The sequence below is a fragment of the Notamacropus eugenii genome, chromosome 5 (genome assembly GCF_028372415.1).
Source record: "Notamacropus eugenii isolate mMacEug1 chromosome 5, mMacEug1.pri_v2, whole genome shotgun sequence".
Taxonomy (NCBI): Eukaryota; Metazoa; Chordata; class Mammalia; order Diprotodontia; family Macropodidae; genus Notamacropus; species Notamacropus eugenii.
In genome coordinates, this window is record NC_092876.1 from 279503810 (window position 1) to 279528868 (window position 25059).

Below are 25059 nucleotides of genomic sequence, written 5' to 3' on the forward strand. Positions count from 1 at the left end.
GGATAAGCAACTTAGCCTCCTGAAAAAAATAATGACTCTGTGATACATATTAAGTTTCCCACGCAAATCAGCAAGAGTTTAGAGTCAAATGCCTTATATACAAAAATTTTGTTGGATCAGAAAAAAGTTGGGACACAAATAGACAAGGTTTTTAAATACTGTTAAAGTGGACTCTCAAGTACATTCAATCACTAAAATATTGTCCTATGATGTGGCTATAATGTGAAAAGGTCAAGTAAACATTACTGTTAATTTATTTTTTTTCCAAACTTTGTCAGATAAAAAAATAATGGATAATCCTTTGCTCATAAAGAAGCAGAAAGCCAAATAATGAAATCCAAGAAAGCTCAATACCCCAAATAAAAACAAGTTCAACATAATGCGAAGACCAAGACAATAAACTCTATCAATATAACTCCCAGGTCAATCTGTAGAAAGAACATGAAACAAAGCCATGGAATATTGCTTTAGTCCCTCAGGTTCCTAGACACCACCGAATGATAAACAGCTACTCACAAGCCTTCCCTAAAGCCATCGATCAGTGCTTGGAAGAGAGGTTTGTTGTGAGGGATTGTCTGGAGGATATTCCCATCAGCAGTGACGTAGCCAATGGCCCACTGACCCAGCCTCGTACAGCTCAGTCGGAAAATGTAGCTGAGAACATAGACAGAGAAAGGTTTTAAAGAGACAAAAAAAACCCATCTGCTTTACAAACCATCAAGGATAACTTCTTCCATGCCTCCAGATAAAAAACCAAGAAGCTGTTAACTTAATATTCATAACTTGAAACAATTTTCAGATCACTATAGCAAAGTTTTCCATTTGTTTCTTTAATTAAACCCCAATTTAATGGTGAAATCTTGGTAACTGGATACCAAAGTCAAGATTCTGCTTCCTATATTCTAACAGAAGCCATAAGAGAACAAGTAAGACAAATTCCTGTAGAATGCTAACCTGCCAGGTTTGTGAATGAATTTCTGGAGCCGGGCTTTCACTTCATCATATGTTAGGAAAGCCATATAACCCGGATGAGTCACAGCAAGGCTATTCCAATTCCTGAGCAAAGACGACCAAGGCTAAAAAAACAAGAGAGTAATCACATCAATCAATAAACAATTATTAATTGCCAACTACATGCCAGGCACTATGCTAAGTGCAGGGGATAGAAAAAGAGACATAAAAATAGTTACTATCCTCAAGGAGCTTATGTTCTACTGAGGAAGATTACATGCAAATATATATGAAACAAACTATATACAGGATAAATAGGAGATAGTTAGCAAAGGGAAGCAACTGGAATTAAGAGGAGTTGAAGGTAAGATATTTGTTGGGACTTAAAGGAAGCCAGGGACCCCAGTAACTGGAACAGAGGAAAGATTGTTCTAGGTATTAGGAACAGCCAGCGAAAATGCCCAGAGTCAAGAGATGGAATATGCTGTTCGTGGTACAGTAAGGAGGCCAGTGTCACTAGATCAAAGAGTAAGGTGTAAAAAGACTGGAAAGGTAGGATGGGGCTAAGTTATGAAAGATTTTGAATATCAAAGAGTATTTTGTATTTGACATTGAAGGTAACAGGTGGCCACTGAGATTTATTGAGTAGGGCTGACAGCTGGATCTGCGCTTTTAGCAACATCACTTTAATGGCTGGTTGGAGGATGAATTGGAATGGGGAGAGACTTAGGGTAGGCAGATTCACCAGCAGGTTATTGTAATAATCAAGGCATGACATAATGAGGGCCTGCACTAGAGGGTGGGGTGTCAGAGAAGAGAAGTTGCAAAGGTAAAATCAACAGGCCTTCGAAACAGTCTGGATATGGGGCAGGCGGGGCAGAGATAGTGAGGAATTCAGGATGATGCCTAGGTTGAGACCTGAGGGACTGGGAAAATAGTGTTGTCCTCTGTAATAACATGGAATGAGGCAGGAGGAGGAAAGGGGTTGGGGGAAAGATAAATGAGTTCTGTTTTGGACATGTTTAGTTTAAGATGTTTACTGGACATCCAGTCCAAGATGTCTGAAAGGCAGTTGGAGATACAAGTTTGGAGACCAGCAGAGGGGCTGGGGCTGGAAAGGTAGAATTAAGAATCACCAGCATAGTGATGGTAATTAAACCCACGGAAGCTGATGAGATCACCAAATGAAGTAGTATAGAGGGAGAAGAGAAGGGGGCCTACGACAGAACTTTGAGGGACGCCTCAAGAGAAGGTGTGATCTAGAAGGGGTTCCAGCAAAGATGACAGAGAAGGAAGTGTTAAATACAAAGGAGGAGAACCAGGAGAGAGTAGTATCTTTAAAACCTAGAAAGAATATTAAGGAGGAGAGAGTGATCAACAATGTTGGATTTGGCAACTAAGACATTAGTAACTTTGGGGAAGTTTCCAGTTTGGTGGAATAAAAAATTCACAAACTAGATTATAAGGAGAGAGAGGAAAGAAAGTGGGGGCACCTATTGTAGATGGTCTTTTCAAAGAGTCTAGCTACAAAAGGCAAAAGAGACATAAGATGATACTATACATCTCAATAAGCCATTATAAGTACCTATTAAGGTTCTAGATACCATGTGAGGTGCTGGGGATAGAAAGACAAACATGACACAGTCCTTGTCTTTAATGAGCTTTTTTTCCACCAGGGGAAACAGTATATACACAGCTAAGTAAATACAGAATAAATACAAGGGACTGTCAGGGGACATGAACTCGTTGGGATCAGGAAAGGCCTCATAGAGGATGTAGCATTTGGTTGAGCTCTGAATGAGAATGAATGAGGCGGAAAGGGAAATAAAGCATTTATCAGGCACAAAATACAGCAAATTCATGGACAAGAAACACAGAATGTCACGTATGAAGAACAGCAAGAAGGATCATCTGCCAACCATAGTACATGTATGAGGAGAAATAATACGTAATAAGAATGCATTGGGAGGGAAGGGAAGAAAAGGAGAGGGAAACAAAGAAAGGTGCATATTATTATGAGAATTTAGCCTTGCTTTAAAAAAAAAAGGTCAAGAAATCTGAGGTCAGCTTTAATGAATAGTAGAGAGAAATTAGTTAACACAAAAAAGGAATAAAATGGTTGGTCCTAAATATAAAGTTCAATTTCAAGAAATCTTCATGCTAATTTTCACAGGCCCACTGGCTGTAAGTGGCCTGTGGACATGCCAAAGGATTTTGGGTGGCTATAAAAAATGTAGAGGCTATTTTCCTCTACATTTTTTGAGGGCTGCCCAAAATTCTTTGGTGGGCTGCAGGTTGTACAGGCCTGTGCTAAAGCAAACACTGTAAAAAACATAATGACAACCAAATAATGTTAAGACATATCATGATTAATAGTAACAGTTTTAAAAAAAACTTTTAAGCGGCAATAATACTTGTTGCAATTAAAATGCTATTCAAAATACAAGTGTACAGGGTTTCAGTGTTTGACTTACCTGAAAGAGTCGTGTGAAGATATCAAATTCAAAAACTGAAATATAATCATTACAGGTCAAATCAATAGTGGATTTCAGGGCCATGGCCTCTAGTCCAGAGCTGATGGGATGTACTTCATGAAGAGCCTGTCGAAAGCTCTTCCAAGGGACTATTGTCCTGATTAAAAAAAAAAACCCAGAGTCAATAATTCTAGGCATGAATGTAATCAAGAGTAAAAGGAGAAGTAGAAGTGCCTACCTCACACTTCTCAAAAGCAATTTCAACTGTCCCTAAGTAAAGCTGAGTTATATTTTGGAATGGGAACAGTTGACTAAAGGTTCAATTTTCATTTTAAAAAAATTTTGTATCTTTTTTTTATATCAATTGCATTTTAAATGTTGTTTCTCCCTTCAGCCCAGAGAGCTATACATTGTAAAAAAAAAAAAAATTAAAAGGGGAGAAATAAAAATTCAGCAAAATTAACCAATGCATCAACTGAGTCTAATAGTACATAAAATCTCCTATATACTCAGTTCCTTACCCCTGTAAAGAAGTGATGGCACTTCATTTATTAATCCCTTCTTTAGGACAAAGCTTGGTTATTATATTTGCATATGATTTATTGTTTTTGTTGTTTGTTCTTCTTTACATTTACGCTGCATGTGGCCCTGGTTCTGTGCATTGATTTCACGTCTTTCCATGTATCTATATTCTTCATATTCATTGTTTCTTACAGCACAGTCACATTCCATTATATTCATATATCATACTTTGTTTAGACATGCCTCAAACAACGGGAATCTACTTTATTTTTGGTTCTTCACTACTACAAAAAAAAAAACTACTATAAATATTTGAGGATATATTGGTCCTGAAAGCTCAATTTTCCAACTTTCCATTGGCTAACATTTGCTATCCTTTTCAGAATGTCAATTTTAATACTACAAACTAATTCTTGACTTGGTGCTATTACCCAGATATACTTATTTTATTACAAAAGGATAGGGGTAAAAAGACAACATGGATGTTATTTTTGCTAAACTATTACAAGCAATTGTGTTCTGTCTCTTCCATAGATCCTTAGTAACTAGTGATGGTATATATTTTTGAGTGTATATGCTATACCACCCATAGAGAATAAAATAAAAAGAAACTGTAAAATGGAAAGTTCTGAGAGAGATAAGGAAGAAAGTTTTACTACAAGGGTAATTAAACCATATGAAAGGCTATCAAATCAATTTCAATTCAATTCAAATATCTATTATGTGCCTAAGCGCAAGTTACTATTAGGACACTTTGGTGTCAAGTGACCTGGGTTTAAATTCCTTCTCTGACTTTTATTTCTTAAATGACGTTGCGCATCATTTAACCTTTCTTCACCTCAGTTCCTTCCCAATACAATAAATGAGTTGGATTAGATGCCCCTCTAAGGTCCCTTCCAGCTCCAAATCTATGATTTCATAAGAGAACAGATTCAAAGACTTTTGAGAGGCATCCACAGAAGGTGAAAAATGGGAAATGATCTAATAAAGGATATGGAAAAGTGAACAGATGTTAGGAAGAGAACCAGGAGAGAGCAGTGTTATGGAAGTCAAGAAAAGGAAGGTATGCAGCAAAACAGACACAGCACTGGACCTGGAATCAGGAATAAATGAGTTCAAATTGAGCATCAGATCTATACTAGCTGTGGGCTAGTATAGTGACTAGGGCAAGTCACTTAACTTCTGTTTCTCTCAGTTCCCTCAACTGTAAAAAGCTGATAACAACAGGACCTACCACCCAGGGCTGTGGGAATCAAATGAGACAATATCTGTAAAGTGTTCAGTACAGTGTCTGGCATGTAGTAGTTGTTACATAAATGCTTACTTCCCCCTCATCTTTGACATAGATCACTAACCCCACTACCCTCCCAAGAAAAAGTGGTCAGCTGTACCAACAGCTAAAGAGTTCAGGAAGTATGAGGACTGGGGAAAAGCCACTGGATTTAGCAATTAAGAGGTAACTGGTAAACTTCAAGAGAAAAATTTACTTTAAATAAAGTGGTGTAGTTGGAGGGCTGAGAAATGAAAGAAGAAATGGATGTAATGAGTTTAAATGCTTTTTTTCTAGTTTAGCTGTTAAAGGGAAAAGAAAGCTGCCTTGTGGGGATGGCACAGTCAATTGGAGGCTTAAGGATAGAACTCTGATCGAGGTAATTATTAACAATGATTCCAGGGGACCAACAATGAATACTACTACCTACCTCATAACAAAGAGGTGGTGACAGATTAAGATGCAGAATGAGACACATATTTTTGGATGTGACCAATATAGAAATGTGTTTTGTTTGATTTAAAAAAAAAACAAAACAAATAAACAAGCATGTTTTAAGGATGGGAGAGAGACTTAGATCCATAAGATGGTAAAAATAGAATCAGTACATAAGGAAAGATTTAACATTGGGAGGTAGGGAGGAGATGGGAAAGATTACTGAAGGGGCAATCTCCCAGATGATATCTAAAAGGGAAGATATCTAAATGGAAGTGATCTAGGGAATGGGGGTGGGCGATGGGGGGTGAGGGTGGAGTTTAGTCTTGGCAAGAAAAACAATAAGCTTTTCCTCAGATAAGAGAATCAATAAATCAACCATCAAACATTTATTAAGTAACTACTCTGTGATCAGCATTATGCTAGATGCTAGAGATATAAATACAAAATGAAATAGTCCCTATCCTCAATCAAGGAGCTTACATTCTAAAGGGAGTCTTGGGGTGAGGGTGAGGAAGAGTATGTATATGTAGGAATGTGTGCGTGTGTGCGTGCGTGCATGTGTGTGTGTGTGTGCACATGTGAACACAAAATAAATACAGGGTTAATTTGGGAGAAAGGATACCAGTAGCTACAGTGGAACAGAAAGGCTTCATGTGGAAAGTCATGTTTGAGCTGGGTTTGGGTGGAAACAAGGCCTTTTAAGAAGTAAAAGGGAGAAGGGAGCATATTCCAGACAAGGGAGGCAGCCAATTCAAATGCAAAAAGACTTAACATGACATGTGAGGAAGAGTTAAAAGGCTAGCCTGGCTATATCACAGAAAGAGGAAAATAATGTACAACAAGACTTCAAAGATAGTTTAGGAAAAAAGAGAGTTTTAAAAGACAATCAGGAGTTTATATTTGATCCTAAGGGGAAAAAAGGAATCAATGGACTTCACTGAATAGAAAAGTGACATACTTTAGAAAGTGACATAGGTACTTTAGAAAAATTAATTTAGCAGCTATGTGCAAAACGGATTGGAGCAGGAGAAGAACTAAAGTAAGGTGAACAGTTGGGAAGCTATTACAATTATCTATCCAGGAAAGAGGTGATAGAGGTCTACTAGACAAGGGTGATAGCCCTATGAGTAAAGAAAAGGGAATAGCTGGAAGAAATGCTGTGACAGCAGAAATGAGATTTGATAACTGAATGGGATATGTGGAATGAGGGAGTAGTAGGACAAAAGAATAATGTCAAGGCTACAAAACTGGGAGACTAGACAGATGGTGGTAAATGGAACAAAATAGTGAAGTTCAGAAGAGAGGAGTGTTTGAGGGCAAAAATAATGAGTTATTTTAAATATGCTGAGTTTGAGGCACCCATGGGACATGGCCAAAAGGCAACTGCAGATCAATGACTGAAATTCAGGAGAGAACATGGCTGAATTTGGGAGTCAGTTCTACTGAGATGATAACTAAAGGAATGAGAGTTAGTAAAGTCATTGAAAGTATAGAGAAGAAGGCTCAGGATATATAGGAGTTTACCCATAGTGGTGGAATGTGGGAATGATATGGATGGGTGAATAAAGAATAGCAAGAAGGAACAATGGAGAAAACAAGAAATAAGCAATATAACAAAAACCAAGAGAGGAAGGAGGTGTTAACAATATCATATATTGTAAAGAAGCTAAGAAAGATGAGAATTGAAAAACATCACCAAGTTTGGCAACTAAGAAATTGGTAACTGTGTAAAGAGCTCTTTCAGTGGACTGCTTAGGAAGATTACAGAAGTGAAGGCTGCAATGTAGACATTTTTTCCCTTAAGAATTTTCCCTAAAAGAGAGGCCAGATATAGGACTTTTTTTTAAGAATAAGAGAGAAAATAGAACCAAGAAGAGAATGAGGGATGATATAGAGAGGTTCTGAGATGTGGAAGATGGAAAAAGAGAGAGTTCATGACAGATGACCTCAATTTTCTCAGGTAAGATCATTTGTTGAGAAGAGGGAAAGTATGGAATGAACTCAATAAAAGTATTAGATAGTCAATAAACGATGATTAAAAAGAATGACATGCAGCAGTGAAATTATAGGTATTACGGATTGAATACTAGGTCTTGAGTCAGGAATACCTGAATCAGAATCCAGTTTCAGAAGTGATGTGTTGACCTAGTTGTGTGACCTTGGTTAAGTCACTTAAGCTGTTTGACTCTGTTTCCTCAATTATAAAATGGGGATAATAATAGCAGGTATCTCCCTGACCCAAGGCATTCTATCTACTGCATTATTTAAGTGCCTTCTTGGAAATAACTAATGAAATAATTCTCTCAGATCTCTAAATGCAATAATTATTCTGCATTTCAAATTCAAGATTCAATAAAATAAGGCTTCCTTCAGAGAAAATAGGGTCATCTATTTAATAAACCATTAAAGAGGAACTTAAAGCTAAAATGTACATATTTTATCTGAAAAGTTTCTTTCCTTCCACATGATGCCAGTTCCCTAAGAACTTCAGAACTTAAATCAACAGGAAATACTTGTATTTATTTAAACATAAAAATATACACTTTACCTTCCTTTCTTTTTTACCAAAGGAGAGAAATCATGGGTATGGAATACGTCATATTCTGTCAAAACTATGTTACTAAACTGACTGATTTTGTTGACTTTTTTTTCTCTTTTTAAGTTTTTGTTACAAAGGACCATTTGCTAGGTAAAGGAAGAGATACGAATAAATATGGAAATTAGGATTACAAAAAAAGAAAAAGCATTAGTAAAAATAAGAATTTAAAATAACATTATTTTTTCATGATCCAAACTAAATATACTGAGACTTACTTTTCTCCAAAAGCTTTTCTCCAAAATTCTGCAGCATCTGCCTTTGTTATCCGGAATGTATCTCCTTGGAAGAGTCCACTTGGAAAGATCCCCTTTAGTTCTGCTAGCATGTGGCTGAAGATCAGGGACAGTTTGGTCAAATTTCGCCTACAAATGACAACAGAGCATTCAAAGGGACAAAAGAACAAGATTTATGTAAAACACACATGGCTAGAAATATACAGTGGCAAAATTACAAAGGTATCCAAAAATATCTAGAAACTATCTGGATATTTTCTCTGGCCAATATTGTTGAAAAATACTCTTCTATTCTGTCACTCTTGTTCTGTCAAATATTGAAAGATCTTTTCATTAAACAGCTCAGTAGCACTCCAAAATTTTCCAGATATTTTCCTCAAAACAACCACATGGATAGAAAATGCTATCACATCCACAGAAAGAACTATGGAGCTTGAAATATAGACTGAAGCATGCTAATTTCACTTTTGTGTTTTTCATGACTTCTCCCTTTGGTTCTGTTCCTTCTTTCACAACATTAACTAATGTGGAAATATGTTTAACATGACTGTTTAACATGTACAACCTACATCAGATTGCTTGCTATCTTAGGGAGGGGGTAATGGGAAGGAAGGAGAAAAATTTGGAACTCAAAATCTTATAAGAAGAATTAATGTTGAAAACTATCTTTACATGTAATTGGAAAAAATAAAATACTATTTGCCAAAAAAAAGTTAAAAAACCCAACCATGTGAGCTAACTAGTAAAAAAGTTCTTATCTCCATTTTACAAAAGGAGAAACCATGGTTCAGCAAACTAAAGGGACTCATCTGTAGTTACATGCAGTCATTCATTCAGTCAACAATCATTTATTATATGCCCAGCAAGGTGCTAAATGCAGAAGATATAAGAAAGGGCAAGAAGTTCCTGCTCTCAAGGTACATATATCCTGGGGAGACAACAAATAACTGGACACATGCATAATGTAAATACGAGGGGATGAAAGTAATCTGAAAGGGAGAAGCATTAGCAGCTGTGAGGTCTTGGAGAGGTCTCCTACAGAATATAGGATTTAAAATAAATCTTGATGAAAGACAGAGGAGCTAAGAGGTAAAGATAAGAGGGTAGAATATTCCAGAAATGAGGGACAGCCAACTCAAGAGCACTGAGTCAGGAGATGAAGTGTCCTATTGAAGAAACTTCAAGTAGGCCCCTGTTGCTGGATCATAGAGGGTGTAGATGGGAATAAAGTATAAAAAGGTTGAAAAGGAAGAGGTCAAGCTATGAAGAGCTTAGAATGACAAACAGAAGACTTTATATTTGATTCTGGAGGTAATGAGGAAATGTCCTGGGGCCAAGGTGTGCGTGCACCATAATCAGAACTATTTAGAAAAATCCCCTTGGCAGCAAGCAGAAGATGGATTGGAGGAGGAAGAGACTTGAGGCAGCAAGATCCATTATAAAGCTATTGTAATAGTCTAGGGGAAAGACAATGAGGGCCTGAACTAAGGTTGCAGCTGTATGGAGAGAAAGATGTACATGAAATGTTGTAAAGGTTGAAATGACAACATGTGGCAAACAGACTGGATATGTCAGGTGAGTCAGAGTAAGAAGTCAAGAATGACACTAAGATTACAGACCTAGGTGACTGGGAATTGTGGTGCCCTCAATAATAATAGGAAAGTTCAAATTTGGAGAGAGTTTAGGAAGAAAGATAACGAGTTGTGTTTTGGACATGTTAATTCTGAGACGCCTACAGGACATCCAGTTTAAGATATCTAAGACAGAGTCAAGACAAACAAGAGGAGCATGACTATAGCTTAATGAAGAGACTAGGGTTAGATATATACATCTGAAAACCATGATAATATAAAATGTCTAGCACTTTGTATGGTGCTTTAAGGTTTGCAAAATATCTTTACATGTCATCTTATTCATAAATCTACCATGACAGCTAATGAACTCATCAAGTAATATCGTATAGAACAGGGTCAACAGGCCAATTACCTGCTTTTATACTCTCATCACTCCAATACATGCTCCAATTTAGCCCACAGAAGTGATTTTCCTAAGGCACATGTCTGACCATGTCACACACACACCGCCCCCCACGCTCAACTCAATAAACTGCAGTAGTTCCCTATCATCCCCAGGATCAAATACAAAATGCTTTATTTGGCATTGAAAGTCCTTCATAACCTAAGACCCTCCTAATTTTCCAGTCTTCTTACACTTTACTCTCCAGAATGTACTCTTTGATCCAAAGATACTGGACTCCTATAGTCAATTACTATAGGGTATATGATAAACTCCAAGGCTCTCTAGCTTCCATGATAAGAACTCACTATTTAACAAAAACTGCTAGGAAAACTGGAAAACAGTATGGCAGAAACTAGGCATAGATCAACATCTTACATCATATACCAAGATAAAGTCAAAATGGATACATGATTTAGATATAAAGGTTGATACTATAAGCAAACTAGGAGAGTAAGAAATAGTTTATCTGCCAGATCTATGGAGAAGGGAAGAATTTATAACCAAACAAAAGACACAGAACATTATGAAATGCAAAATGGATCATTTTGATTACTTAAAACTGAAAAATTTTTGCACAAAGCCAATGCAACTAAGATTAGAAGGGAAACAGAAAACTGGGAGACAGTTTTTACAGCCAGTGTCTCTAATAAAGGCCTAATTTCTAAAATATATAAAGAACTGAGTCCAGTTTATAAGAATACAAGTCGTTCACCAAGTGATAAACGGTCAAAGGATATGAACAGGCAGTTTTCAAAGGAAGAAATTAAAACTATATATAGTCATATGAAAAAATGCTTTAAGTCACTATTGATTTAGAGAAATTCAAATCAAAACTCTGAGGTACCAATCACACCTATCAGATTGGCTAACATGACAAAACAGGGAAATGATAAATGTTGGAGAAGATGTGGGAAAACCAGAATACTAATGCACTGTTGGTGGAACTGTGAACTGATCCAACCATTCTAGAGAACAATTTGGAACTATGCCCAAAGGATCTTACAACTGTGCCTTATAAAACTTCTGACCCATCAATATCGCTACTAGGTCTATAACCCAAAGAGATCATAAAAATGGGAAAGGGACCCACATGTACAAAAATATTTATAGCATCCCTTTCTGTGGTGGCCAAAAACTGGAAATTGAGGGGATGCCTATCAATTGAGGAATGGTTGAACAAGCTGTGGTATATGAATGTAACAGAATACTATTATGCTATAAGAAATGATGAGCAGGTAAACTTCAGAAAGACCTGGAAAGACTTATATGAACAGATGCTGAGTGAAGTGAGCAGAACAAGGAGAACACTGTGCACAGTAACAGCCATAATGTGCAATGACTAACTTGGATAGACTTGACTCTTCTCAGAAATGCAAGGAACTAAGATAATACCAAAAGATTCAAGATGGAAAATGCCTTCCACTTCCAGAGAAAGAACTATGGAGTCTGAATACAGATTGAAGAATACCATTTGCTCTCTTTTTTTCTTTTGCTGTTTTTGTTTTTTCATTTCTTTTTTTTTGTGGTTCTCCCATTGGTTCTAACACCTCCTTACAACATGACTAATGCAAAAATATGTTCAATATGAATGTATATGTAGAGCCTATATCAGACTGCATGCTGTCCTGGCGAGGAGAGTGAGAAAGGGGGAGAAAATTGAAAACTCAAAAGCTTGTGGAAGTGAATACTGAAAACTAAAAATAAATTAATCTTTTTTTTAAAAAAGGATACTGACCTACTATCCTCAATTCTTGGTTTCTTTTAAGTCTCAACTAAAACCCCATCTTTCAGGGAGGAGCCAAGATGGCGGAGTAGAAAGATACACATGTGCTAGCTCCCAACCCACAGCCCATAAAATACCTGTAAAGAAGAACTCCCAACAAAATCTGGAGCAGCAGAAGCCACAGAACAATGGAGTGGAGGAGATTTCTGTTCCAGAGAGACCTGAAAAACCGACGCAAAAGGTCCATCCCACACCAGATCGGAGCAGAGCCCAGCCCTGTCTTGGCCACGTGGCACCAAGGGGAGCAGATCCGAGGAGGCTTCAGGGACGAAATCTCCAGTGACAGCACAGGTCCCTCCACCCACAGGCATCAAAGGTCAGTGAGAGAGTCTTTTTGGCTCGCCAAAAGGGGAGCGGGATGTCCCCATAACTCAAGGCCCCTCGGGAGGCAGCAGCTGAGGCAGGAGCGAACAGGGGCTCCCAAAGCAGGGAGCAGCCAGGATCCATTGTTGAAGATCTCTGCATAAACCCCCTGAGGGAACTGAGCTCCTTGTGGCAGCCCTGCCCTGACCTGGAGCACCTGAACTTATTCTCACACTGAACAGCAGCACCGCCCCCACCAAAAGCCCTGAGGCAGCATTTGAATCTCAGCCCCCAAGCACTAGCTGGGTGAATCTGGAAGCCAGATGGGTGTGGAGAGGAAACTCAGAGGTCAAGTAACTGGCTGGGAAAATGCCCAGAAAAGGGAAAAAAAAAAATAAGACTATAGAAGGTTACTTTCTTGGTGAACAGATATCTCCTCCCATCCTTTCTGATGAGAAAGAACAATGCTTACCATCAGGGAAAGACATAAAAGTCAAGGCTTCTGTATCCCAAACATCCAAAATAAATATTCAATGGGCTCAGGCCATGGAAGAGCTCAAAAAGGATTTTGAAAATCAAGTTAGAGAGGTGGAGGAAAAACTGGGAAGAGAAATGAGATGCAAAAAAAGCATGAAAAGCAGGTCAACACCTTGCTAAAGGAGACCCCAAAAAATGCTGAAGAAAATAACACCCTGAAAAACAGGCTAACTCAATTGGCAAAAGAGGTTCAAAAAGCCAATGAGGAGGAGAATGCTTTCAAAAGCAGAATTAACTAAATGGAAAAGGAGATTCAAAAGCTCACTGAAGAAAACAGTTCTTTCAAAATTAGAATGGAACAGATGGAGGCTAATGACTTTATAAGAAACCAAAAAATCACAAGACAAAACCAAAAGAATGAAAAAAATGGAAGATAATGTGAAATATCTCATTGGAAAAACAACTGACCTGGAAAATAGATCCAGGAGAGACAATTTAAAAATTATGGGACTACCTGAAAGCCATGATCAAAAAAAGAGCCTAGACATCATCTTTCATGAAATTATCAAGGAAAATTGCCCTGATATTCTAGAACCAGAGGGCAAAATAAGTATTCAAGGAATCCACCAATCACCTCCTGAAAGAGATCCAAAAAGAGAAACTCCTAGGAACATTGTGGCCAAATTCCAGAGTTCCCTGGTCAAGGAGAAAATATTGCAAGCAGCTAGAAAGAAACAATTTAAGTATTGTGGAAATACAATCAGGATAACACAAGATCTAGCAGCTTCTACATTAAGGGATCGAAGGGCGTGGAATATCATATTCCAGAAGTCAAAGGAACTAGGACTAAAACCAAGAATCACCTACCCAGCAAAACTGAGTATAAAACTTCAGGGGAAAAAATGGTCTTTCAATGAAATTGGGGACTTTCAAGCATTCTTGATGAAAAGACCAGAGCTGAAAAGAAAATTTGACTTTCAAACACAAGAATGAAGAGAAGCATGGAAAGGTCAACAGCAAAGAGAAGTCATAAGGGACTTACTAAAGTTGAACTGTTTACATTCCTACATGGAAAGACAATATTTGTTACTCTTGAAACTTTTCAGTATCTGGGTAGTGGGTGGGATTACACACACACACACACACGCACACACACACGCACACGCACACAGACAGAGAGCACAGAGTGAATTGAACAGGATGGGATCATATCTTAAAAAATGAAATTAAGCGGTGAGAAAGAAATATATTGGGAGGAGAAAGGGAGAAATGGAATGGGGCAAATTATCTCTCATAAAGAGGCAAGCAAAAGACTTTTTAGTGGAGGGAAAAAGAGGGGAGGCGAGAGAAAAACATGAAGTTTGCTCTCATCACATTCAACTAAAGGAAGGAATAAAATGCACACTCATTTTGGTATGAAAACCTATCTTACAATACAGGAAAATGGGGGAGAAGGGTAAGCAGGGTAGGGGGGAATGATGGAAGGGAGGGCAATGGGAGGAGGGAGCAATTAGAAGTCAACACTCTTGGGGAGGGACAGGATCAAAAGAAAGAATAGAAGCAATGGGGGGCAGGATAGGATGGAGGGAAATATAGTTAGTCTTACACAACACAACTGTTATGGAAGTCATTTGCAAAACTACACAGATATGGCCTATATTGAATTGCTTGCCTTCCAAAGGGAATGGGTGGGGAGGGAGGGATGAAGAGAAGTTGGAACTCAAAGTTTCAGGAACAACTGTCGAGTTCTGTTCTTGCTACTAGGAAATAAGAAATACAGGTAAAGGGGTATAGAAAGTTATCTGGCCCTACAAGACAAAAGAGAAGATAGGGACAATGGAAGGGAGGGATGTTAGAAGAGAGGGCAGATTGGTGATAGGGGCAATTAGAATGCTCAGTGTTTTGGGGTGGGGGGATGGGACAAATGGGGAGAAAATTTGGAGCCCAAAATTTTGTGAAAATGAATGTTAAAAGTTAAATAAATAAATTTTAAAACTAAAAATAAATAAATAAATGAAATGAAATCCCGTCTTTCCCAACCTCCCTTAATTCTTGTGCCTTCCTTCTCATTTCTTATTTATCCTGTATATGGCTTATTTACTTATATTTGTTTGCTACACATCTCCCCCATTAGATCTTGAGGGCAGGGGCTATCTTAGGTACTTAATAAATGTGTATCAATTGACTGACTGTACTTCTGGACTACTTTTGTTTTGCTAGGGAGCTAAGAATGGTTTCTATATTTAGCAAGTGGCCAACTCGTTTTGGTCCATGGATCCATGTGGTCTATACATGTAGTGTGACAGTGTCTGGTATACAATCAAAAGAATGGGGACCCAGGACAGAGACTTGGAAGACAGGGAACATGGATAAAGAACCAACAAAGGAGTCTGTGAAAGTGTGGTTGTGGGGGAGAGAACCAGAAGAGTACAATGTCACTAAAATATATAGAGAAAAAGACTATCCAGGAGGGGGTGATCAACAGTATTAAGTATTACAAAGTGGTCAAGGAGAATCAGAGGCCATTAGATTTGGCAATTAAGAGATCACTAATAACTCTGAAAAGTTTCTGTTGGATAATGAACCTAGGAGAGGAGTGCACGAGGTTTAGAAAAGAATGAGAGAAGAGGAAGTAGATGCATACATTACATGTGTGAGAAATGTTTTAAAATTTTTCTTTCCACAGAAATTATGTAATATATGACTTATGAAATCTAGGTGATCCATACATACCAGAAAGTCTTTTGGCATGCAGTAAATGCAGGAAAATAAACTGATTGTGAAGAAAGCAGTGGGGGGTATTGATTAAACATTTTCACTCACCAGGCTAATCAGCATACTTAAAAGAATTTCTCTGCTTATGGATATTAAGGATAAGACATTTAAACAGGGACACTATCAACATAGAATAGTACTAGATTATCTTCTAGAAGAAGAAGAAGAAAATTGAGATATAACAGAGAAATTTGTTTACATAAATTCAGAATAATAATCAGTAGAATAGGAGACATAATGAGTTACGTCTCACCCAGAAGATAACATGCAAAGCAGGATCCAACTGGTTTTATCTTGTTTTGAAGTTAGAAGTCAGTTAAGTAGAGTAAAAATTAAGTCTTACTTGGAATGCTCATGAGTAATAAGCTTATGAATATTAACTTTTCCTTTGGGAAAACTAAAGGTTCATTTTAATAGTCATACAATGTATGTGATGGTGGGGGGAACATATCAAGGGGAATTGTGTAATAAGTGTATAGGAAAGTTGTATAGGCGAGGGACTTTGCAGTCAGGCATAGGTTTTTAAAGCTTGTTTTTGTTTCTATAGGGTGTGTCTACTTTACAAGACACCTACCACTGCAGTCTTGAGTAATAAACTTGTCTTTTACCTTCACCCCTCCTGAGGTTGAATGAGTTATTTCTCACAGATGGTGTTGCCAAGTTTAGCCACGAATATAGATTATAAGATGATAGAGGACAATGTGCTGGAGAAGTCAGGCAGGAATAGGAACAACAGTGCATGTTGAGGAGTTTGCCTTAACAAGAACCACCACTTCATGTGAGCTGGAAGTAAAAAAGGAGGTAGTAGAGATGAGACGGTAAGGAAACCTTGTAAATTCTCAGTGGAGTGCTGGAGGAGCAGGTCCCAAGAGAAATTCTACTTTAGGGAAGAGAATAGTGAATTACTTAGAGGGAGTTAACAGCAAAGGAGATATTTTTCAGCGAGGGTTGGGATAGCATAGTTTTGTGATCTCTTCTAGCTCCATTCGCCAGCATGTGAATGGGAAAGAAGGAAACCACGGTATGGAGTAATCCAGGATTAGAGCTTGGCAAGATTTGTTCAGAGACATAAAAAAGGAGTAAGGGAATCTTGAATCCTGACCAAGATATCAGAGAGCTGAAGCCATGACATACAAGTGAATTGGAATTAGGTGCCAGTGGGTTGCTAAATCACCAGCCTCACCTTCTCCTCCAAAGCCATCTGGGTCCAATGGCCAGATATAAAGCAGGATGCATAGAGGGACCTGAGCCTTTTCAAGCTAAGGTCTTTAACAAATCTCAGACTGACTGAGACAATGTTCATTCAGTCACTAAGGCTTAATAAGAAATGAAGCAGAGAATAATCTCTTTACCTAATCTTAAAAAAAAAATTATCTGGCAGGAGAAGATTCTCAGGGTTTCTGGCCAAAACAGAAACAATTACTATTTACATTCATTCTGAACCAATCAGGGTCCAAACAAACACCAAGTAGAACCTGACCAGAGGCATAAAGTTGATCAATTGATGACAGCCAGAGTGAGAAGAATTATCAAGAGATTAAGACAGATAAGGGAAGAGAGCATAGCCAGTAAAAAGGTGATGGCTTCGGAAAGTAATGAAGGATGGAAGAAATGGAGATCATAAGATTAAAAAACTAGGCTAATAGTTGTCAGGCTTAGGGAAACACAGAATCATAAAATCAGATAAAGGAATTTTAGAGTTCATGAACGTGGATGTAAAGAACCCTTGTGGGTGATGGTAAGATCAAGACCATCTGTTTATGCTGCTGGGGGAAATAGAAAAACAGATCATGGGAACTGAGTTGATTGAGGAACTGGGAAATTAGAGTATTCAAGGGAGCAAGAAAGACTGTAAGCTACGCACTGAACTCAATGAAGAATGAGAATGGGGGAAAGGGGAGAGGGGTGCTGAGTAGACATGAAAATTACATATAGTAATCACCAGAATCTAGATTGGGTGATAAATTAAGAAAGTTTGAAACTAAGAGAGAAGTTGATCAATAGGGAGCAGTAATAAGAAACAAGGAGTATTCTTGTTCCTCCACCAAGACCAGTGAATAAGAGAAAATTTAGTTAATTAAGTGGTAGAACAAGGCCTAGAACCAGGAGGTCCAGAATTTAAGTACATATTATGTGCTCTTTTAGATATCAAGCTAGCTCTCTTAACGTTTTACGAAAACTGTTAACAACTCAGGCAAATGAAATCCGATCACACATGAAAAAGGAAAGCTCCTAAGTGTTACAGGGGTAAGGCAAGCAACAATTAATGTTATCTTAAATCATTTATCTTAAGTTTCAACTTAAAATTTGCCAGATAGGTTGGAATTAAAGACACAGGGCTCTTTTAGATTAGCAGTTTAGAGAATTTTATGTTAGAGAATAAGCACTATACAAAGTCTCCCAGAGCCACCCACTCACTGAAAGTTCTAAAAACTATAGAAATACCAGGAAAACAAAATTTTACTGTTTACTGCTATTTCCTATTTGTTTTGCATAAGTTCATGTAGTTCAGACTCGGCTCATATTAGTAGGATAAGTAATAAACATTAACCTAAGCTAAATGCACATGTATAGAACCTTTCTGTATAATTACAACAGGGAAATAGATTGTATTTTTTTTTTATAACTCATTGGAGAGGTCTCAGGAAAAGTATACCAGACATGAAATCAGAGTTATACAAACTTAAGTACTGGTTAAGTAGCATTTAAGACAGTTCATCAACAAAGACCTGCACAAGTTTCCTGTATTCTAAACAGTTACTGCTCTATGAGAAGTAGCTGGCTAATCAACCCAAGTACACTTTTCGCAATAGATGGAGGATCAAAACTTGCCCATAAAGCATAATGAAGTATAATTATCAAAAAGTATAAAGTCATCAAGAGGATTCTCATACTTCAAATACATCTTAACCCCTTTATAATGGTAATGCTAGAAGCAGAATTAAGATCCACCTAATCCTATAAGCTAAATGCCTAAAGCTTTTTATTATACCACAGAGATACCATACATCAGGTTCCAGGCCACTGCAATAAAGCATAAATATTTTTGGTTTCCATACCAGGAATTCCTTATACTGACAAAAATCACAGGTCTGGAAACGTCATAACCACACCCATTTTTAAAAAGAAACATAGCAAGAGTATTTGTTAGGACAAAGTTGATTTGAAGGATATAACAAGGACATACTACTAGTATATCTCAAATAACAAGTTTTACTCTGAAGACAAAAAAGTACCATACAAATGGGAGGCATTTCTTACAATGATTATGGATAAAGTTTTCATAAAAGAAAAACCAATTTCACCTTAATTTTGATTATTTCTGAAGAGTCTAGGAATATCTGAATAATAATAAATAGTTCTCCTATGATCCAGTGTTGATACCTGCTCTTCAAAAGATCTACTTCAAAAAGTATTAACTCAAGTTTTCAATCACTTCCATAGTTTACTCCAGAGCTAAATCATTTAATTCTTTTAATACTTCTAGTACCACTAGAACTGAACATCACTGAGGAATACCTTAGTTCAAAAAACTCTCAAACATACCTATTCTAAATATTTTACTGAAACAGAACTTAAAAAAATATTCAAATAATCAACAAGTAAGTCAGACATGAGGGGAAATCTGTAATTTTAAATCATCCACTGACAAGGATCACAACCCCTTTATGAACTAGTATTATCTTCTAGGGTTTCTATAATCAAAAAAATTAACTCCACAGAATACCTGGTAATCAGTTTCTCTCAACACGCCAGGCTGGTTCCTAAAAAAATGAACTAATAAAGAGTCTATCACATGGTCATATTCAACCCCCTTTCAAATACAGCTGTCCAAAGACTGTTCTGCTGGCTTAGGCTTTAAGAATCCAAGATCACCAGGATATGATTTTGGAATAAGAAGTAAGTCTTACATACGTACCCTTTGAAGTACTAGCATTAAAGTTATTCCTAATCCCTGCATATTTCTTAATATTCTCTAATTTTATCCTTTGAAGGAACTATCATTATAAAAGACTATAAAACCACTTTATGCATTTTTATAAACAAGCTAAGTTTTTAAAGTATAACAAGCTAATAGGTATGATGGGGCACTAATGATGAACCCTTAAGTCCCTGAACTCAGATCTCTGTCGTTTGCCTAAGGCATCAGGCCCACCTCAATCAATGTGTGTATATGATGGGAGGGGAGTAGGGAGAGGAGGCTTGCAGCTCCTGACACTTAACTGCTTCCATTGAATGCACCTGGCCCCAACCCAGGCTACTTGCCACTTCTCTCCTCAATCCTATCCAGATCTTCCCACAGTCTTTCAGTAAAAAATTAATCTTCAACTCATCAATTGCTCAGATTCTTAAAATCTGGTGCCACAGACTCACTGGGAGTCTCCCCATCCAACCAGTGTCTTAATAAAGCTGATACTTGGACTGAAAGAAGGCTTGGGTGATTGAATTCTTTAGAGGCAGACCTCCACCCTTAACCTGAATTTTGAGTACCAAGAATATATAATATATAGACAGCATGTACTTCCTGAACAGGAAGGGGTGGAGCAGGAAGGGTGGAACAGGAAGAGGCAGAGCCAGAGCAGAGCTGAGAGGAAGATTAGTCAGAGCTGGGAAGGACAGAGAAAGCAGGCAGCTGGCCATAAGTGAGAGAAGGACATTTTGCTTAGGGGAGCCAGTTTGTGGGAAAGTCTGAAAATGTGTATAGACTTCTTGGTTACTGTGGTGGATTTCTTTGTTGTTATGATGGATTTGACTTTCTGGTCTTAGGATCTGTCTTTCTGGTGTCTGAATGAATGTTTTGGTTCTGTCTTCCATGTGGAGAGGCTGTTGTTTTTCATGATTCAGAATTACACCGGCATATTCATTGCTGATGTAGGCACTGTGAATACTGTATTGGCACTACACCACAATCGCTATGTCTGCTTAAAATATTCCCTCTCCTTTCCATATTTATACATTAAAGTGTCTCAGTAGGTAATTTGTAACATTTAACCTCCTGATCAAAATTCTGCGTATTTGGAAACCTCAGAGGTTGAGTTTTTTCTCCTTTACTGTAAAATACAGGAATACTATAAAATACATGGAAAACTGCAATCTCCAGTTTAGCACTGCATATTGCCCAGGAAATATAAATATTTTATCTAAGCTTTTCTCTTTTAAATATGGCAGTGAAACATTTGCATTCTTTTCTTAATGAACCAGTTCACAAAAATCAAGTCATCTGACACTAGCCCTCTATCACTTACAGCAAGTTATTCCCTTTCAAGTTTCCAGTTTGTTGGATGAAGAGTTCTTTCAAAATGAAGACATCAAACATTGAATTATAATTTTTCTCCAGTTTATTAAATTTCTAAATAACTTGTGAATAACTAAAAAATAAAAATTATGCCAAAATAAACAGCTTATTAACCATGTTTATTTCTCTTTTAACATTAGCTATTAGAAATTCCATTCAAAAATGAATGAATATTCCAGGACTGATGAACTATGCTACCTACCTCTTGATCAAGAAGTAATGGATTTAAAATGGATTCAAGAGCAGAATGAGCTGTACAGTTTTTAACATGGGCAATGTAGGAAAGTATTTTTACTTAACTATGCATATTTTTATAATTTATGGGGCAGGAAGGAGAGAAAACTAATGCTTGATTACTTAAAAAAAAAAACCTTTAAAAAAATTCGTGAAAAATCATTTGTTAAACCCTTATAATTTAAATTTCCTGTATAGTGGGTGCTTCTCACAGAATATACCAATACAAAAGAGAAGTGGCCTCTGCCTTCAAGGAATTTATAATTTAATAAGGCAAGACAACACATGAGAAGTTAGCGGCTAAAGAAGAATGCTTTCCTCTGTCTGGGAAATCACAGAACTGTTAAAGGGAGCTGTGGCAGGTCAATTCTTATGCACAGCACAGGAATATGGCAGGAAGATAATCAGGGTGAAACATGGACAAGAACTGCATATGTAAATAGCACCAGAATATGTTTTTTTAAAAATCTATTAATATGGCATTAATATGGTTTTAGAGCCAAAGGAAATCTTAATGATCATCTAGACTAACTTTCTCATTTTGCAAATGAGGAAAATGAAAAAGAATTCTATCTCAATCAGTTGTTTTTCTTCAATTTAGAGAAAGTAATTTCAAGTTATTAAATACATTATGCCATATTAACACTTAAAAATCTGTCATTTTCTACAATACCAGTGAGTGGCCTTTGCTTCTCAGGCAGCTAGATGGACCAATAGATATAGCACTGAGTCTAAAGTCTGGAACCTGAGTTCAAATCTGTACTTGGACAATTATTAGCTATGTGACCCTGGGCAAGTTACTTAAACTGTCTGCCTCAGTTTCTTCAACTGCAAAAAGGGGATAAAAATAGCATCTACCTCACAGGCTTGTGGTGAGGATCAAATGAGATAATATTTGTAAAACCCTTAGCACAGTGCTTGGAACACATAGTAGGTACTTAATAAATATTTATTCTCTTTCCTTTCTTCCCCAACCGCCACTTCTGCTTTAGGCCATTAAACTGCCTACCAACAATCCCATCACAAAAAGCTGCCAAGACAATATTATTAGAGTTCTCAAAGGCCCTCAGAAATGCTCCATGTACTTTCCTTTCTAGAAAAACTTGCTTACTATATGAAATAGCTCAACACAAAAGATGAAGATGACTTCATGAATGTAGTTCTTAAACTGCAATAATCACTCTTCATATAACTTAAGGCATTATTACTGCTACCATTTAGATATTCTTCTTTTTACTAAGGAGGAAATTAGAGGTAGATCTCAATCCACACAGCAAACATTAAACAAAAATACCATTATTTTCATCCTAAATTTTTTAAATATCAGATTTTTTTTTAACATAGTGACCAGGAGATGTGAACATTTCCAAAATGTTCAAAAACTGAGTAACTCTAAGTATCAGTAGAGCAAATGTTCAAAAAACTAATGAAAAAGTCTCCTACCTAAAGTAATTTTTAAAGCTTTTAAGAGCTTAAATTAGCTAACTGGTTGTACTGTTGCAATCACCCCAAACATTTGTTTCTTCCACATGTCCTCTTGATTTCAACATCTCTGCCCACTCTGTGTGCTACCTTTTCATAATACAATCAACTAACCCCACAGACAAAACATCCCAGCTGAAATGGGAGTCCCAGGGAATGATGTTATGAGAACAAGCCTTGTGGGAAATGAGTGTTGGGGACTTATCCCCTTTCCTATTACAACTATATAAGCTTTAGCTAGACTACTTGCCCTTGCAGGTAGCAGGGGAAATAGTCATCTCTAGGCAGTGGCATATAATGACACTATTTCTTTGACTTGTTAGAAGAAAACCCAAATTAACACAAAATTAGAAAAACAAAAATGAGAAAAAGATATGCATTAATTAAAACTCTCATCTGACCAAAAAAAAAAAACCAACCCAGCCATGTTATTGTGCTAAAGAATGTGAAATGGATAGAAGAAATGTTTGAGATTTAGGGGTGATGAGACTCTGAAATTCAAGAGCAAGCAATGCAGGTCCTGCCTCGAATGAATTTGACCCAAGCCTTCTTTCAGCCAAGGAAAAGGTTTATTAGAACACCAATTGGGCGGGCAAAATTTTAAGAATCCATCCTTTGGTGAGATTTTAAGAATCTGAGCATTTGTGTGTCACTTGTCATGGGTCAGACTGAATTGGAGCCATTGGCCAGAATCTTAAGGAATCTGAGCATTACTATAGCTGATGCAAAGGGGTCAGATTCTTAAGGAATTTGAGTAATTTAATGGAGGTAAGATGGACCTTACACACAGAAAGACTATGGGAAGGATCTAGGAGAGGCCAAGTAGTCAGGGATGACTGGAAGGTAACAGAGAAGGACCCAAAAGGTACAGGGTGCCCCAGGCAAATGCCGGAGACCTAGGCCACATGGGAGAGATCAGGGGTTTTTCCTTTTTGGGGTCCATATCCCAAAAACATGGTCTTTTTCTTTTGGGAGTTCAACTCCCATCCCCATCAGAATGATATGCTTAAAAAGATTATAACAATTTTATTCAGAAGTTTAACTAATTTAAGAACCAACAAACACATGATGACAAGACCAAAAGAGGCTAAAATCTTAATTTGGAATCACTTGATCTACTTTCCAAGTGAAAAGATGTCAGCGTGAGGCAGCATTAGTTTTGAATATCAATTTGTTTGCTAAATCTTAAGGAGAAAGTCAGTGGAAGTTTCTCAGCAATATCTCTTCAAAACAAGGAGTAGAAAAAAAACCATATTTAAAGAATGTTTGGTAAGGGACTTAACCAGGCAAAATCATACCAAAGGAACTTAAAGATGAACTTGAAAGGGAGACAACTAACAGATGGAAGAGAGAAAATATGGCAAAGATTTTTTAAAAAATAAACTTCATCAGAGGTGGAGCCAAGATGGCAGAGCGAAAGCAACTACTCACCTAAACTCTAAGACAAAATCCTTCAGATACCTCTAAAAAGAGAATCTGAACAAATTTTAGAGTGGCAGAATCCAATAGAAGAGAGAGTGCAGTAGATTTCCAACCCAGGACAGACTAGAAGGTCGATGGGAAGAATCTCTTGCATGGGGCTGGAGAAGTGCACAGCACACAGGCTGTAACAGTGCAGACCCCGCCATAGCAAAGCCAAGCAGAAAGCCCCAGGCAGTCTGAAGCAGCAGCAGCCCTGCAGATTCTCAAACATCATCCCAGGACAGGAGTCAAGTGGAACTGAGCATGAGGGAACAGCAGAACCCCAGGTTAACTGCAGCAACCGTTCCTGAGACTATCAGCCCACAGATTAAATGTCTGTAAGTCACCAACTTGAACTTCTGGGAGCCTAGATGGAGGAGTGATCGGTAAATGCCATCCCCCTCCCCTTGCTGACCTTGAAAAACCCAGAGAATATTTCCCCAGGAGAAATCTGGGAACAGTGAGATCCGCAGAATGGGTAAACAGTCTCTTAACCCATGAGGCTAAGAAAATTGCAAAGGGGGGTCCCTCTAGCAGTGGCTGAAGGAGATCAGAGAAGAACCATAGCTGTCCCAAACAGCCCCACCTCAGCAAACAGGAAGGAGATCCTGAGCCAGAAGCGGGTAGAATCAATGATCATCAATACCAGGACCCCAGGTGTGCCTCAGCACAGTCAGGGGAATTGAGAAGTCACTAATGCAAACAGGATTCATCAACCACTAAGCCTGCCTATGCTCAGGAG

The 25059-nt window shown here is 37.7% G+C and overlaps 1 protein-coding gene across 1 annotated transcript in view; it reads right to left on the minus strand.

The window, feature by feature from the left end:
* The window catches only part of CBL (Cbl proto-oncogene), a 107497-nt gene that overhangs the window by 19312 nt on the left and 63126 nt on the right, over positions 1-25059 (minus strand). The window contains exons 3-6 of the mRNA XM_072612964.1: positions 8470-8616; positions 3426-3582; positions 955-1076; positions 517-654 (exon numbers count right to left, since the gene is read on the minus strand). Coding sequence (XP_072469065.1) covers positions 517-654; positions 955-1076; positions 3426-3582; positions 8470-8616 — 564 coding nt within the window. The remainder of the gene's footprint in view (positions 1-516; positions 655-954; positions 1077-3425; positions 3583-8469; positions 8617-25059) is intronic.